The sequence below is a fragment of the Schistocerca serialis genome, chromosome 10 (genome assembly GCF_023864345.2).
Source record: "Schistocerca serialis cubense isolate TAMUIC-IGC-003099 chromosome 10, iqSchSeri2.2, whole genome shotgun sequence".
Classification (NCBI taxonomy): Eukaryota; Metazoa; Arthropoda; class Insecta; order Orthoptera; family Acrididae; genus Schistocerca; species Schistocerca serialis.
Genome location: NC_064647.1, coordinates 61,544,330 through 61,562,337, shown reverse-complemented (window position 1 = coordinate 61,562,337; position 18,008 = coordinate 61,544,330). Strand labels below are relative to the sequence as shown.

Here is an 18,008-nt window from a genome sequence, read left to right as displayed (position 1 = left end):
GAATAAAGATAATTTTGATGAATACATAACGATTCTTTAAGGGAAACGTAAATCCCTGTTACTTTTTGGTCACAACTCACGAGTGCTTACGCCAACTGCGAAAAGATTGAATTTCGGAGAAGTAATATCATCTGACGAACATTTGGCTTTCAGATTGAGATAAAGTAAACATTTGGTAAGCTACAAAATATGTGGTAAGTGAAAATAAAAAAAATTGCTGTATGTAGCTAACATCATATTATGATTTCTACAAAAAATTCAAATATGTAACGTTACAGAGTTTTTTTTGATACCTATTACGTGAAATTGATGGAGAATGTATTGTTTATAAGGTTGAGCTGTTGTTTACTAAATGTAAATGATGTATGGCCACGGTCCTCATATAGTGTGCTTCATTTGAATTTATTGCATGGATGTAAGCTGTATTTTATCTTCTGTATTACGGAGAAGATGATTGTGGTGCCTATGATGAAATAAACTACTTTCAGGTGACACATAGGAAAATTAGCTTGATGGTTGCGGAGATGTACTAAGAGATAGGATCTTGGTGGGTAGAATTAGTTCTTAATTGTGAATGACTTGTTGCAGCTAGTCTTGGTCTCTGTTTAGCAACATTTGTCAAAGAAAGGAGGGGCCTTATAAAAACAGTGATCACATCCATCCCCCACAACAACATTGCTGATGTAACCTTTTCCTTTTTTATTGCAAGAAGTTTTAGACACACAAACATACACACAAAATTCAAGCTTTCACAACCAACGGTTGCTTCATCAGGAAAGAGGGAAGGAGAGGGAAAGACGAAAGGATGTGGGTTTTAAGGGAGAGGGTAAGGAGTCATTCCAATCCTGGGAGCGGAAAGACTTACCTTAGGGGGAAAAAAGGACAGGTATACACTCGCGCGCACACACACACACACACACACACACACACACACACACACACACACATCCATCCGCACATATACAGACACAAGCAGACATTTGTAAAGGCAAAGAGTTTGGGCAGATATGTCAGTCGAGGCGGAAGTACAGAGGCAAAGATGTTGTTGAAAGACAGGTGAGGTAAGACAATTTAAAGACAATTAAATATGTCTGCTTGTGTCTGTATATGTGTGGATGGATATGTGTATGTGTGCGAGTGTATACCCGTCCTTTTTCCCCCTAAGGTAAGTTTTTCCGCTCCTGGGATTGGAATGACTCCTTACCCTCTCCCTTAAAACCCACATCCTTTCGTCTTTCCCTCTCCTTCCCTCTTTCCTGATGAGGCAACAGTTTGTTGCGAAAGCTTGAATTTTGTGTGTATGTTTGTGCTTGTTTGTGTGTCTATCGACCTGCCAGCGCTTTCGTTCGGTAAGTCACATCATCTTTGTTTTTAGATATATATACATAAGCTATTAATGAATTGCTTATGCATGTTGGTGAAGGCGGATTGCTCTCCAATTGTACCGCCTCCATTTTTCCGTTTGTTTAACAAGGTGTACGGAAACTTTCAAGTCCGCACTGATTTTCGATGATGTTATAAGTTGCACTAGGGACCGCATCTACCTTCTTCCGAAGTTAGCAGGCAACTACGCTGTTATGCAGCGGCTCGTTTCGGCCCCTTCAACATCTGTCCTTCAAGTGTAACGAGCGAGTAACGGAGTTTATATTTCATACCTGCCACAGCAAATTTGTGTTCGTGGGGTTTCTATTCTAATTCGAATGTTTGACTTACGCTATACGTATTCGTTTCGGAATATCGTTTCTACGTCTTCCGTTAACTATACGTGGTTAAAATTATGAAGACAATTAATAACATTTGTTAAATACAACTTTGTTTGCGGAAAACATAATGATGTTCGAAGTCGCCAGTTTTTCCTCGACAAACGACTTTCAACAACTTATTATATGCATAACTGTTGCAACTGATTGCCGGGAATTTATATATATATATATATATATATATATATATATATATGAAGGAAACATTCCACGTGGGAAAAATATATATAAAAACAAAGATGAGGTGACTTACCGAACGAAAGCGCTGGCAGGTCGATAGACACACAAACATACACACAAAATTCTGGCTTTCGCAACCAATGGCTGCTTCATCAGGTAAGAGGGAAAGAGAGGGAAAGACGAAAGGATGTGGGTTTTAAGGGAGATGGTAAGGAGTCATTCCAATCCCGGGAGCAGAAAGACTTACCTTAAGGGAAAAAAAGGACAGGTATACACTCGCATACACACACACATCCATCCGCACATACACAGACACAAGCAGACATTTGTAAAGGCAAAGAGTTTGGGCAGAGATGTCAGTCGAGGCGGAAGTACATAGGCAAAGATGTTGTTGAATGACAGGTGAGGTATGAATGGCGGCAACTTGAAATTAGCGGAGGTTGAGGCCTGGCGGGTAACAAGAAGAGAGGATATACTGGAGGGCAAGTTCCCATCTCCGGAGTTCTGACAGGTTGGTGTTAGTGGGAAGTATCCAGATAACCCGGATGCTCTAACACTGTGCCAAGATGTGCTGGCCGTGCACCAAGGCATGTTTAGCCACAGGGTGATCCTCATTACCAACAAACACTGTCTGCCTGTGTCCATTCATGCGAATTGACAGTTTGTTGCTGGTCATTCCCACATAGAAAGCTTCACAGTGTAGGCAGGTCAGTTGGTAAATCACGTGGGTGCTTTCACACGTGGCTCTGCCTTTGATCGTGTACACCTTCCGGGTTACAGGACTGGAGTAGGTGGTGGTGGGAGGGTGCATGGGACAGGTTTTACACCAGGGGTGGTTACAAGGGTAGGAGCCAGAGGGTAGGGAAGGTGGTTTGGGGATTTCATAGGGATGAACTAAGAGGTTACGAAGGTTAGGTGGACGGCGGAAAGACACTCTTGGTGGAGTGGGGAGGATTTCATGAAGGTCTTTCCTGATGAAGCAGCCGTTGGTCGCGAAAGCCAGAATCCTGCGTGTATGCTTGTGTCTGTGTGTCCATCAACCCGCCAGCGCCCCATATATATATAATAAGGAAACATTCCACGTGGGAAAAATATATATAAAAACAAAGATGAGGTGACCCACCGAACGAAAGCACTGGCAGGTCGATAGACACACAAACAAACACAAACATACACACAAAATTCAAGCCCTCGCAACAAACCGTCCCCTCATCAGGAAAGAGGGAAGGAGAGGGGAAGACGAAAGGAAGTGGGTTTTAAGGGAGAGGGTAAGGAGTCATTCCAATCCCGGGAGCGGAAAGACTTACCTTAGGGGGAGAAAAGGACAGGTATACACTCGCACACACGCACATATCCATCCACACAAGCAGACATATTTAAAGACAAAGAGTTTGGGCAGAGATGTCAGTCGAGGCAGAAGTGTAGAGGCAAAGAAGTTGTTGAAAGACAGGTGAGGTATGAGTGGCGGCAACTTGAAATTAGCGGAGATTGAGGCCTGGCGGATGACGAGAAGAGAGGATATACTGAAGGGCAAGTTCCCATCTCCAGAGTTCGGATAGGTTGGTGTTGGTGGGAAGTATCCAGATAACCCGGACGGTGTAACACTGTGCCAAGATGTGCTGGCCGTGCACCAAGGCATGTTTAGCCACAGGATGATCCTCATTACCAACAAACACTGTCTGCCTGTGTCCATTCATGCGAATGGACAGTTTGTTGCTGGTCATTCCCACATAGAATGCATCACAGTGTAGGCAGGTAAGTTGGTAAATCACGTGGGTGCTTTCACACGTGGCTCTGCCTTTGATCGTGTACACCTTCCTGGTTACAGGACTGGAGTAGGTGGTGGTGGGAGGGTGCATGGGACAGGTTTTGCATCGGGGGTGGTTACAAGGATAGGAGCCAGAGGGTAGGGAAGGTGGTTTGGGGATTTCATAGGGATGAACTAACAGGTTACGAAGGTTAGGTGGACGGCGGAAAGGCACTCTTGGCGGAGTGGGGAGGATTTCATGAAGGATGGATCTCATTTCAGGGCAGGATTTGAGGAAGTCATATCCCTGCTGGAGAGCCACATTCAGAGTCTGGTCCAGTCCCGGAAAGTATCCTGTCACAAGTGGGGCACTTTTGTGGTTCTTCTGTGGGGGATTCTGGGTTTGAGGGGATGAGGAAGTGGCTCGGGTTATTTGCTTCTGTACCAGGTCGGAAGGGTAGTTGCGGGATGCGAAAGCTGTTTTCAGGTTGTTGGTGTAATGATTCAGGGACTCCGGACTGGAGCAGATTCGTTTGCCACGAAGACCTAGGCTGTAGGGAAGGGACCGTTTGATGTGGAATGGGTGGCAGCTGTCATAATGGAGGTACTGTTGCTTGTTGGTGGGTTTGATGTGGACGGACGTGTGAAGTTGGCCATTGGACAGGTGGAGGTCAACGTCAAGGAAAGTGGCATGGGATTTGGAGTAGGACCAGGTGAATCTGATGGAATCAAAGGAGTTGAGGTTGGAGAGGAAATTCTGGAGTTCTTCTTCACTGTTTGTCCAGATCATGAAGATGTCATCAATAAATCTGTACCAAACTTTGGGTTGGCAGACTTGGGTAACCAAGAAGGCTTCCTCTAAGCGCCCCATGAATAGGTTGGCGTACGAGGGGGCCGTCCTGGTACCCATGGCTGTTCCCTTTAATTGTTGGTATGTCTGGCCTTCAAAAGTGAAGAAGTTGTGGGTCAGGATGAAGCTGGCTAAGGTAATGAGGAAAGAGGTTTTAGGTAGGGTGGCAGGTGATCGGCGTGAAAGGAAATGCTCCATCGCAGTGAGGCCCTGGACGTGCGGAATATTTGTGTATAAGGACGTGGCATCAATGGTTACAAGGATGGTTTCCGGGGGTAACAGATTGGGTAAGGATTCCAGGCGTTCAAGGAAGTGGTTGGTGTCTTTGATGAAGGATGGGAGACTGCATGTAATGGGTTGAAGGTGTTGATCTACGTAGGCAGAGATACGTTCTGTGGGGGCTTGGTAACCAGCTACAATGGGGCGGCCGGGATGATTGGGTTTGTGGATTTTAGGAAGAAGGTAGAAGGTAGGGGTGCGGGGTGTCGGTGGGGTCAGGAGGTTGATGGAGTCAGGTGAAAGGTTTTGCAGGGGGCCTAAGGTTCTGAGGATTCCTTGAAGCTCCGCCTGGACATCGGGAATGGGGTTACCTTGGCAAACTTTGTATGTGGTGTTGTCTGAAAGCTGACGCAGTCCCTCAGCCACATACTCCCGACGATCAAGTACCACGGTCGTGGAACCCTTGTCCGCCGGAAGAATGACAATGGATCGGTCAGCCTTCAGATCACGGATAGCCTGGGCTTCAGCAGTGGTGATGTTGGGTGTAGGATTAAGGTTTTTTAAGAAGGATTGAGATGCAAGGCTGGAAGTCAGAAATTCCTGGAAGGTTTGGAGAGGGTGATTTTGAGGAAGAGGAGGTGGGTGTTATATATATACACTCCTGGAAATTGAAATAAGAACACCGTGATTCATTGTCCCAGGAAGGGGAAACTTTATTGACACATTCCTGGGGTCAGATACATCACATGATCACACTGACAGAACCACAGGCACATAGACACAGGCAACAGAGCATGCACAATGTCGGCACTAGTACAGTGTATATCCAACTTTCGCAGCAATGCAGGCTGCTATTCTCCCATGGAGACGATCGTAGAGATGCTGGGATATAGTCCTGTGGAACGGCTTGCCATGCCATTTCCACCTGGCGCCTCAGTTGGACCAGCGTTCGTGCTGGACATGCAGACCGCGTGAGACGACGCTTCATCCAGTCCCAAACATGCTCAATGGGGGACAGATCCGGAGATCTTGCTGGCCAGGGTAGTTGACTTACACCTTCTAGAGCACGTTGGGTGGCACGGGATACATGCGGACGTGCATTGTCCTGTTCGAACAGCAAGTTCCCTTGCCGGTCTAGGAATGGTAGAACGATGGGTTCGATGACGGTTTGGATGTACCGTGCACTATTCAGTGTCCCCTCGACGATCACCAGTGGTATACGGCCAGTGTAGGAGATCGCTCCCCACACCATGATGCCGGGTGTTGGCCCTGTGTGCCTCGGTCGTATGCAGTCCTGATTGTGGCGCTCACCTGCACGGCACCAAACACGCATACGACCATCATTGGCACCAAGGCAGAAGCGACTCTCATCGCTGAAGACGACACGTCTCCATTCGTCCCTCCATTCACGCCTGTCGCGACACCACTGGAGGCGGGCTGCACGATGTTGGGGCGTGAGCGGAAGACGGCCTAACGGTGTGCGGGACCGTAGCCCAGCTTCATGGAGACGGTTGCGAATGGTCCTCGCCGATACCCCACGAGCAACAGTGTCCCTAATTTGCTGGGAAGTGGCGGTATGGTCCCCTACGGCACTGCGTAGGATCCTACGGTCTTGGCGTGCATCCGTGCGTCGCTGCGGTCCGGTCCCAGGTCGACGGGCACGTGCACCTTCCGCCGACCACTGGCGACAACATTGATGTACTGTGGAGACCTCACGCCCCACGTGTTGAGCAATTCGGCGGTACGTCCACCCGGCCTCCCGCAAGCCGACTACACGCCCTCGCTCAAAGTCCGTCAACTGCACATACGGTTCACGTCCACGCTGTCGCGGCATGCTACCAGTGTTAAAGACTGCGATGGAGCTCCGTATGCCATGGCAAACTGGCTGACACTGACGGCGGCGGTGCACAAATGCTGCGCAGCTAGCGCCATTCAACGGCCAACACCGCGGTTCCTGGTGTGTCCGCTGTGCCGTGCGTGTGATCATTGCTTGTACAGCCCTCTCGCAGTGTCCGGAGCAAGTATGGTGGGTCTGACACACCGGTGTCAATGTGTTCTCTTTTCCATTTCCAGGAGTGTATATATAGACCTGTGTCTATCGACCTGCCAGCGCTTTCGTTCGGTAAGTCACCTCATCTTTGTTTTTATATATAATTTTTCCCAAGTGGAATGTTTCCCTCTATTTTTTATATATATATATATATATATATATATATATATATATATATATATGTGTGTGTGTGTGTGTGTGTGTGTGTGTGTATACACATTTGAATTACAAAAAACCAATACTTAAAAAAAAGGTTGCATGGCGCAAGATTCGATCCGGCGACCTTTGGATTACGAACCCCAGCGCTTACCGCTGCGCCACGACGCTGTAGAAAGTTACTAATCGTAGAGAGTATTTCACGGCAACGGTTTATTTTAAGTGTCGATTTTCTCGACAACGGCTGAGAAGTGCATATTGGTGCTTTGCCACATTACACCTCTGGCAATGAGCTTTTATTATGCGCAGTATGAATCGAATCTGAATTTCACAATTAGCAGCCTCCCCTTGTTAGACCAAGGATGTCACCACAACTAAATGCCTCCATAATACAGAAGCGGAAATTAAACCCAATCAGACAGAAGCAGGAACAGGCTCCCACTTGGGCTGGTTGATTATGTCCAACCAGCCCCATCAAGTTGTCAGACTAATAAGATTCCAATGGAGAACTATCTTGCAGATTGGCACACTAGTGTCTTATTCTGGACCACCTTGTTGGAGGCGATGCACACCAACATTTGCCCAACCATTCGGCAACCTTAAGCAAACAGATTGCACATAATATAAATTGTGAAGCCACTTGGCATTTTTTCCATTCCGAAAGCTTTACTACAATTGGTCATACGACATAAGTGCCGAGGGACATGGTGGGGGGGGGGGGGGGGTGGTATGATCTGTTGTTATTGATGTTTGAACTTCAAAATTTAGGATAATTAGCATTGCAATTGCACTTTTGCATCTTTGGTAATTTTTATTTATCTTCAGATTCTGAAGCGAGGCATGTTTAATTACAATTTGTTCATGCACCTATCAGGCACTGCATGGTGGACTTCATTTTCTCTGCATTTGTATCTTGTGCTGAAAGTCTGTAAATCATGAAATATTCCCAGCTTTCTACTAAATAATAGAAAGTATATCATAGTGTAACAGTTATATTGCGCCTTCTGATTCAATTACTTAATATAGGAAAACATTGCATGTAAGGTTAGGATATGTACATTCAGCTTAATGTTACATGAAAGAGATCTGACATTTGAATGAATAACAGACTTGTCTTTCTTTCACCGTGACGTCATTTCCATTGTCACAGCACACTCATTAGTTGGTTGGGCACCCTCCTCTTCCACGCCAGGATATCAAAGCGGGGAATAAAGATAGAGCCTAGCAGGTACCACAAATCGTCAGAATACTACAATTTACCATCCCTCTTTGAAGACATGCGACATCCGTCCCTTTCAGTTCACATACAGAAACAGTAATGAAAACTCCAGGGAGTTTTGATTGTAAGCTGTGTCACTAATTAATGGTTTCAACTATCATGATCACCATTTGTTGGCTAGGTAGGTGATGGTTCCACTTTGTGGAAGTGACATGTTACACTACTAATTCCTATCCCCTCCCATTCCTCCACTTAGACCAAGGATGTCACCACAACTAAATGCATTGTAACTAGATAACTACGAATTACCATTTGTATTTTTGAATTCATCAGATTTAAATTTCTCAGATTTAGCTTTTATCATATAGTATTGTAAAGCTTTTTAATCCAAATGAAACTTAAGTACCAGCTCTCAGATTGCTATATAATTTGTGAACTAACTGGCCTTGTGTCTGGAATTCATTATTTAAGTCATTTGAAGGACCTGTGCTGTCAATTGTAAATGTTAAATCACAAATCCATTGGGACTAATTTACTTCGGGCAATAGCTTCTCTTTGATAACCACAAAATCTGCTATTTATGGTTGAAGATCATAAAAATGTTTCAGCATATTTGGCATACTCACTCACCCCACTCTGCAATGGAAAGATAAATATTCATGATGGGGTAATAGGTCACCCAAGTACTGTTTGAACTGTAAGTGATGTAGTGTCTAGGACTTCATAAAATTAATGTGCGTGGTAACCACATCAACCACATTTTTTGTTTTAATTCAATTAGCACACCAACTTCCGTAAATAATGCTGTGAAGAATTGTTAAATTGGCTTTCTTAGTATTTAATTCAGCAGATTTTTCACGTAATATGCCAACTAAACCTTTTTGTGAAACGATTGTCACAGTTGTTCCAGCAGAACAAGCTCTACTGACTTGACTGCACTGCAGGGTTAACATTTTGATGTTTTTTCCACTTGTTCAAAAATGTCTTCTCTAGTAGTGGTTCCTTTTAATGGTTGTATTGCCAATTGTTCAAACTCTTTCTTTACCAACATGTAGTTCATCTGCAATGTCCAAGATGTGTTTCTTTATGAATTTGCTTTCAGCAAGGCTGTAATGATTGGACAATTTTCTCTACTAACCATAAAACTAACTTCAACCAAATTGTCTCACAATGTCCTCACTTTGCTAAACATTTGATATTGCTTTTCCAAATTGGAATTAATATTTTAATTTTATCGTTGTGCAGTTGCCCTGTAAGCTGTTGTTAAGCAGTGTATTTCTTAGAAGAGTGCCTTTTCATATTATATTCTTTCACAACAGAACAAGGAAGCAGATTTATCTCTGTACATGGAAAAGAAATAATGCTCTGTCAATTTCTCCTGGAATTGGCAACATTCAGCATCTATGTTTCTCGTTTTAATGACAGACATTTTGTGAATAAATTTGGTACAGACACTCACAAATACTGTCCTGAAACTAACAAACAACTGTGTGTGTGTGTGTGTGTGTGTGTGTGTTTTTGTTTTTGCCAGCACTGATCTTGAGATGAAAATACTCCTCCCCGCACCCCTTCAGTCAGCTCTTTCCCCACTCTGCGCATGCACGTGGGCCATGATTTCGAGCTCAGATTGGAAATGTGTTTCCCTTAGTCATTCAAATCCAGTGGTGGCAAAATGGTATGGTGCACATGCAGATTAGGCTAAACTTTCATTGGTCCATATCACGACCTGGAAACTCAAGGTGAGCTGAGCTGATCATCGGCAGAAATATCTGAAAATGTGACCAGGTGGATTACGATGTGAGTGCCTTGCTGCCCCCCCCCCCCCCCCCCCCCCCTCTCCCACACACACACACACACACACACACACACACACACACACACACACACACAAATTGGTTCTATGGCTCGATCTGACCTGTGGCCATCAGTTGCCCACCCGTGCTCTACTCGATTCTTAAGCTCTATGACTTTTTGTTCCTTTGTCTCAGCAAGAGCCGTTTAAGATCTAACACCTTGTGCACCAATACTCGCACTTAACTCACTAGCTTGAGCATTTAAATGTGGGCTGGACTGTCCACTAACACTTTTAAAATAATTCTTTTAAGTGATTCTCCATTCTTCCCCACACTACAGGCATACTGCTAATGATTACCCTGTGCACATATAAATATTTTCCTTAAGCAAATGTTCTTGGCACCAAAACATTTCTTATTGATCGCTCCCTGTATTTACTGATTATTTTTGTAGATTTGTTCGTGGCCTTACTGACCTTAAACATGTTGCCAACTCTTGTCAACAGTAACAAACTACCATGAAAAAGAAGAAAGAAAGAAAAAATGTCTTCAGTTACATGCCATTTATGCCTTTTTTTTGGAAGGAGGTTGGATTATAAACAGTAAATTATGCAAGTATGGATGTCCTGTTTTCTACAGGAAAATGGCTTCTGCACTGTTGTTAAAATTAAAATACAATGATTGACAGAATTAAAATTAATTTAATATTTTAATGAGACAAGATGTCCCATGTTTTAGAAGTGTTTTGTTGGAGTAACTGTAATTTCATTGCATTGAATTGTTGATTTTTCATTAAGATTCAATAGGAATTTAATTGGTGTGGATAACATTTGGATTAGTTCCTCTCTCTAGAATATTTAAGATTATCAGATAGTTCATGATTTTGAGATAATGTTACTTTGCTCTTCTGATTAGTAAATGATGTAGCTGTTCCTACATTTACCAGTTGAAGCTCGTAATTGCAACAGCTGCTGTGGAAGAATTTAAAACCAATGGCAAAAAAGCAAGAAAAAATAATCTCTGGTATTTGTATATTAAGTTTCTCATTGGGCAGAATCCATGTTAAATTACAGTGCTACATTAGAGATTGTAGTCTGACATAGGAAGTATTGTTTTTCTTTCAAAAATGTGTCTACATTTCCAGCTGCGGAATACACCCCTCCACAGCCGAAGCAAAAAATCTGCCCAGTTGCTAAACTCAGCCCATACCGGGAAAAGTGAGTACATCAATCTTTGCTGTGCAGAGATGGACAGTTCCATTTATTTTTATTTTTGGCCAATGAAGTTTACATAGATTATATAATTATAATGTTTATATTATATTATGTAATTTCATTTCAAGGTGTATCAACTGTCTTCATGGAATATCCAAACAAAGGAATGCATTTTAAAACTAAAGGTTTAGAAGAATATTGGAGAAATTTTTGAAGAATTTCTTAGGCTTCAAATCAGTTTCTCCAGTCAAAATAATGTGTGGACGTTTCTTCATACACATCAAAATTTTTAACTCTTCAAATATATTTAGACATTGCTACATCACTGGCTGTGTGTTTTTGTTCTGTTAGATGTGAGCTGAGTGAACATAGATTCATGCCAGTTCTGATGCCTTTTCTCAGATTTTTTTCCTTTCCGTCGGCATGCAGTTTTTAATATAAATTTTGTGGGCTATGGTGAGATCGTAGCCACTGATTTTTGGTATTTTTCTTGGTGTCTGTAATTGAGTTATTTATCTTTTCCTTAGTGGATACTTCATTAGTCTCTGTGTAGGTCCGAAAAATATCCTTCTTTATGTTTTTTTGGGTGACATGAGCCACAGTGAATTAGGCAGTTTATGGGTGTGTCTTTTTGGGAGATGGTAGATGTGCGCACTGGACAATTTTCTGAGATCTAGAAGGTTATTTTTTGTTCTTTGTTTTTCATTGTTGTGTTATTTTTTCGTGTAAGTTAACTCCATTGTGAGTTGTGTGTGTCTGTTTCTTTTTGTTTTCTTTCAATAAAATTAGAATATCATATTTATTAGCTCATTTTGGATGATTTTTTAAATCAGTTGTTCTCAATATTGTGTAGGAAAATATTAAGTAGTATCCACATCATAAATAACGCAAAACTTATTTCAACAGTGCACTTCATTATTTGTTGCCAGTCATGAAAATCACCAGTGCTGTAGAGCAGTAGCTGCTTTAGCGCCATTCTTGGACTGTGTTTCAATTATATATTTGATATGTGACTGCCTTCTCCAACAGTTTGGACCAGATTGCAACTTTCACATACAATGGAAGCAGGAATCTCGAGGGGCCAGGAAAGGGGAAGGGATGGCTGGGTACAGGTGGGGGGAGAGAAGAGTGCTGTCTATTGGAGCGTGCAGGGACTAGATGGAGGCAAGACAGGACTGCCAACAGGTACGGCATGAGGAGGCTGCAGGGAGCTTAATGGGGACCGAAAAGGGAGAGAAGCAGGAAAGGGGGAAGATGTTGTTGTTGTGGTCTTCAGTCCTGAGACTGGTTTGATGCAGCTCTCCAAGATGGGTGGGTGAATTAGCATAGAGCGGCACACGCAGAGGGTTAAGGGATGAGAATAGGGAAGAGGTGATAGGACAGAGGGTTGGAAACTGTTGGGTGGAGGGTGTGGGGAGAGTAGGTTACTGTAGGTTGAGGCCGGGATAGTTTTGGGAGCAGAGAATGTGTAGTAAGGATAACTCCCTTCAGTGCAGTTCAGAAAAGCTGGTGGTGGAGGCGGTGATCTAGATCGTCTGGGTTGTGAGAGAGCCATTGAAATAAATCGTTTTATGTTCAGCTGCATGTTGTGCCACAGGGTGGTCTGCTCACTCTCAGCAACAGTTTGGTGGTGGCCGTTCACCCAGGTGGTCAGCTGGTAGGTAGTCGTACCAATGTAAAATGTGTCATTTATCAACTCTGCTGCTGTCATTGCACAGTTATGTGTTAATACAAACAAATGTACTTAAGTGATAAATGCAACTAAAAGACTATCACAGATAATTTTTCGACCAAGAAGGACTTTATCAAATGCAGACCACACACACACACACATTCGTGCAAACGCAACTCAGCTGCCAGAGACAGCAGTCATATGTGTGTGAGTTGTATTTGTGTGTGGGTGGGTGGTCTATTATTTTTGACAAAGGCCTTGTTGTCCAAAAATGTATTTGTGACAGTCTTTTTGTTGTGCCTATCTGTGACTTGGCATCTCTGCAATATGATAAGTAGCAACTTTACTTTTATTTTGGTCTTATGTCAAAGCGGTAGGTGGATCAAAACAAAATGTCCAGACACACTGTGACCAGAATGGTACTGACACAGAGGATGACAGACTAAAGACCGAAATACTAAATGTCTTTTTCCAAAGCTGTTTCACAGAGGAAGACTGCACTGTAGTTCCTTCTCTAGATTGTCGCACAGATCACAAAATGGTGGATATCGAAATAGATGACAGAGGGATAGAAAAACAATTAAAATCGCTCAAAAGAGGAAAGGCCGCTGGACCTGATGGGTTACCGGTTCGATTTTATACAGAGTATGCGAAGGAATTTGCCCCCTTCTTGCAGCGGTGTACCGTATGTCTCTAGAAGAGTGTAGCGTTCCAAAGGATTGTAAAATGGCAGAGGTCATCCCCATTTTCAAGAAGGGATGTCGAACAGATGTGCAGAACTATAGACCTATATCTCTAACGTCAATCAGTTGTAGAATTTTGGAACACGTATTGTGTTCGAGTATAATGACTTTTCTGGAGACTAGAAATCTACTCTGTAGGAATCAGCAGGGGTTTCAAAAAAGACGATCGTGTAAAACCCAGCTCGCGCTATTCATCCACGAGACTCAGAGGCCCATAGACACGGGTTCCCACGTGGATGCCGTGTTTCTTGACTTCCACAAGGTGTTAGATACAGTTCCTCACAGTCGTTTGATGAACAAAGTATGAGCATGTGGACTGTCAGACCAACTGTGTGATTGGATTGAAGAGTTCCTAGACAACAGAACGCAGCATGTCATTCTCAGTGGACAGAAGTCTTCTGAAGTAAGAGTGAATTCAGGTGTGCCGCAGGGGAGTGTTGTAGGACTGTTGCTATTCACAATATACATAAATGACTTTGTGGATAGCATCGGAAGTTTACTGAGGCTTTTTGCGGATGATGCTTTAGTATATCGAGAGGTTGTAACAATGGAAAATTATACTGGAATGCAGGAGGATCTGCAACGAATTGACGCATGGTGCAGGGAATGGCAATTGAATCTCAATGTAGACAAGTGTAATGTGCTGTGAATACATAGAAAGAAAGGTCCTTTATCATTTAGCTACAATATATCAGGTCAGCAACTGGAAGCAGTTAATTCCATAAATTATCTTGGAGTAGGCATTAGGAGTGATTTAAAATGGAATACTCGTATAAAGTTGATCATCAGTAAAGCAGATGCCAGACTGAGATTCATTGGAAGAATCCTAAGGAAATGAAATCCGAAAACAAAGGAAGTAGGTTACAGTACACTTGTTTGCCCACTGCTTGAATATTGCTCACCAGTGTGGGGTCCATGCCAGATAGGGTTGATAGAAGAGATAGAGGAGATCCAACAGAGAGCAGTGTGCTTCGTTACGGGGTCATTTAGTGATCGTGAGAGTGTTGTGGAGATGATGGATAAACTACAGTGGAAGACTCTGCAGGACAGAGGTTCAGTAGCTCGGTACGGGCTTTTGTTGAAGTTTCGAGAACATACCTTCACCGAGGAGTCAAGCAGTATATTGGTGCCTCCTACGTATATCTTGCGAAGAGACCATGAGGATAAAATCGGAGAGATTAGAGCCCACACAGAGGCATACCGACAATCTTTCTTTCCACGAACTATACGAGACTGGAATAGAAGGGAGAACCGATAGAGGTACTCAATGTACCCTCCGTCACACACCGTCAGGTAGCTTCCGGAGTATGGATGTAGCTGTAGATAATATTGTTACATTCCATCCTATATTTTCCATTGTTTGATTAAGTGATAAATGGATGGTTTGTTATGTTTTCTCATAAAGTGTTACCTAATAATTATACTGCGTCACACCTAACTCAATTCATCAAGGAGGAGTGGAATAGTTAAACATCTGGAATGTGAAAGTGTTGTAGAATGGAACTGGCACATTTTCGGACAAGAGTTTCCTGTTCAGATTATTATATACTGACTCTGCTCTACAAGTCCTGGTAGTTTGTAATAGGTATTTCTAAATACCCTCTATTTAAAGTTCTTCAATCTACAGTGTGTGCTATGCTGAGCACCACATGTACAACACATTCGTAACTTCAGGTGTTTGCAAACTTTGATATTTCTGAATTGCACAACATTTTGTGTCAGTTTTGTAACTTATGTTGGCAACAACTAGAATAAATCTATTTCTGAAGTTGCTTCTATCCATTAAAATATTTTTTTTTCTCATATCAGATAGTAGAAAATCCATGTTAGAATATAGACTATTAGGAACAAGTATGAAATTTTCCCAGCCTCAGTCTATGATAACCTACTGTCCCCACACCCTCCACCCAATGTTTTCTGCCCCCTCTGCCCTGTAACCTCCTCCCAGCCCATGCTCCCTCACACACATTGTGCTCGCTCTCCGCCTCGCGCCCACCAATCATTTTCCTCTCATCTCCTTTCCTTTTCCAAGCTGCCCCCCCCCCCCCCCCTCCAACCCATCCGTCACCTCCTGACACTGCCTGGGCATGCCACTGCTATCTTCTACATTGGTCCCTGCAACTCTCTGCCAGACAGCATGTTTTTCTCCCACTTCCATGTCTCACTCCAGATTTCTGCTTTCATTCAACGCAAGAATTCCAGTCCAGCTAAAATGACGGGAGATAATTGTCATTTGTGCCTGAGTTGTGTCTGCTTGTGTTCATGTGTGTGTGTGATTTCCTTTCTTTTCTGAAGAATGCTTTCTCCAAAAGCTTAGTATTTAGCAGTATTTTTGCTGTGCACATCTGCAATTTGCAGTCTGTGACCATATATCCTTTTCACTATGATTGACTCTGTATTATACATGAAAACAGTTAGATGTCTGCATTCACTTTTAGCTAATGTGATATCTGTTTCCAGGTGGAGAATCGAAGCTCGTGTTGTAAACAAGCGGAGAGGGGGAACACCAAATGAAAGCGGAGAAGGGGGACGATTTTCTGTGGAATTTGTTGATAAATCTGGGGAGATACTTGCAACAGCATTTGATGAACAGTGTGACAGATTTTATGGTCTCATAGAGGTAAGTGGAACTCAAACTTATTTTTAATCTAAACACAGAAAACTCTGGTGAATGACTTATGAAATATTTGTTTATTTCCATAAAGTATTTTTTGAGCCTATCCAGACTCATTTACAGATGGGGCATGTGGAAGTTAAATAATTCTGCCTAATAGATACTGGCTTGTAACAAAATGGGTGGTATTAGTTGTAGATCCAGCTAACATCTTGCAATTTCATTTCCTGTTGGTTACAGAAGTCAGTACTTACTATACACACTGTCAATTGAAATCTGTCAACATCCAGCATATGCTGTACAGCTGGTGGTTTCTGTTGCCACTCGATGTTTATAGTGAATAGCAGATTCTGTAGCCAGTAGGCATTTAAAATGAAAATTACCAGTTACTTATTGACAACAATACAACTCATACTGCTGCATGTGCTATAAGTAGAGTTATACAATGGAAAATCTGGAATAAAAGCAATATGAAATAGTTCAGGGGTGAACGACTGGATGTCATTGTGCGATGGGTACAATGTTGTGAGCAGTGACCTCATCTACATACGTACCCTGCAATCCACTGTGTGGTGCAGTGCACGGTGGAGGTCTTTCTTGTTCCACTTGTAGACAGAGCAAGGGAAACGCTACTGTCTTCATACTTCCCTACAAATCCTAATTTCTCATATATCTTCGCGATCCTTGAGCAAAGTACACTGGTGGCAGTAGAACCATTTTGCTGTCAACTTCAAATGCTGGTTTTCTAAATTTTTCTCAAAAAGAATCTCACCTTGCTTCCAGGGATTCCCACGTGATTCCAGAAGTATCTCTATAATACTTATGTGTTGTTCGATCCCACTGGTAACAAATCTAACAGCCCTCCTCTGAATCACTTCGATGTCTTCCTTTAATCTGTCACGGTATGTATCCCAAACACTCAAGCGGTATCCAAGAATAGGTCACACTAATACTGTATATGTGGTCTCCTTTACAAATGGACCACACCCAATGTGCTCATTTCATTTCACATTGGTTTGCAATGTTACACCTGGATATTTAAATGACATGACTGTGGGAAGCAGCACTGTACTAATGCTATACTTGAACATGACAGGTTTGTTTCTTCCAATCGTCCACATTTTTCTACATGTAGAGTTAGCTGCCATTCATCACATCAACGAGAAATTCTGTCAAAGTTGTCTTGTATCCTTCCACAGTCGCTCCACCACCTTACTGTACACCACACCATCATCAGCAAACAGCCACAGATTGCTGCCCTCTCTGTCTGCCAGATCATTTACATATATAGAAAATAAAAATAGTCCTGTCACACTTTCGTAAGGCACTTTTGAAGATACCCTGGTATCTGACGAATACTCGCCATCGAGGACAATGAGATTCTGTTACTTGAGAAGCCTTCGAGCCACTCGTACATCTTGGAACCTGTTCGTATGCCTGTACCTTCATTAACAGTTTGCAGTGGGGCACTGTGTCAGATGCTTTTCAGAAATCCAGAAATACGGAATCTGCTTGTTGCCCTTCATCTGTAGTTTGAAGTATATTATGCGAGAAAAGGGCAAGGTGAGTTTCACAAGAGCAGCTCTTTCTAAAACCATGCTGATTCGTGGACAGAAGCTTTTTCATCTCGAGGAAATTTATTATATTCAGACTGAGAATATGTTCAAGAATTCTGCAGCGAACCAACGTTAGGGATATTGCTTGGTAATTTTCCAGGTTTGTTCTTTTGCCCTTCTTATATACAGGAGTTATGTGCATTGTTTCACAGTCGCGTGGGACTGTGCAATCAGT

At 42.8% G+C, this 18,008-nt stretch overlaps 1 protein-coding gene across 5 annotated transcripts in view; it reads left to right on the top strand.

Moving 5' to 3' along the window:
* Positions 1–18,008, top strand: part of LOC126424752 (replication protein A 70 kDa DNA-binding subunit-like) — a 415,354-nt gene that overhangs the window by 106,067 nt on the left and 291,279 nt on the right. For all 5 annotated transcript variants that reach the window (XM_050087475.1, XM_050087476.1, XM_050087477.1 and 2 more), the window contains exons 10-11: positions 11,119–11,191; positions 16,064–16,223. In XM_050087475.1, the coding sequence (XP_049943432.1) occupies positions 11,119–11,191; positions 16,064–16,223 (233 nt within the window). The remainder of the gene's footprint in view (positions 1–11,118; positions 11,192–16,063; positions 16,224–18,008) is intronic.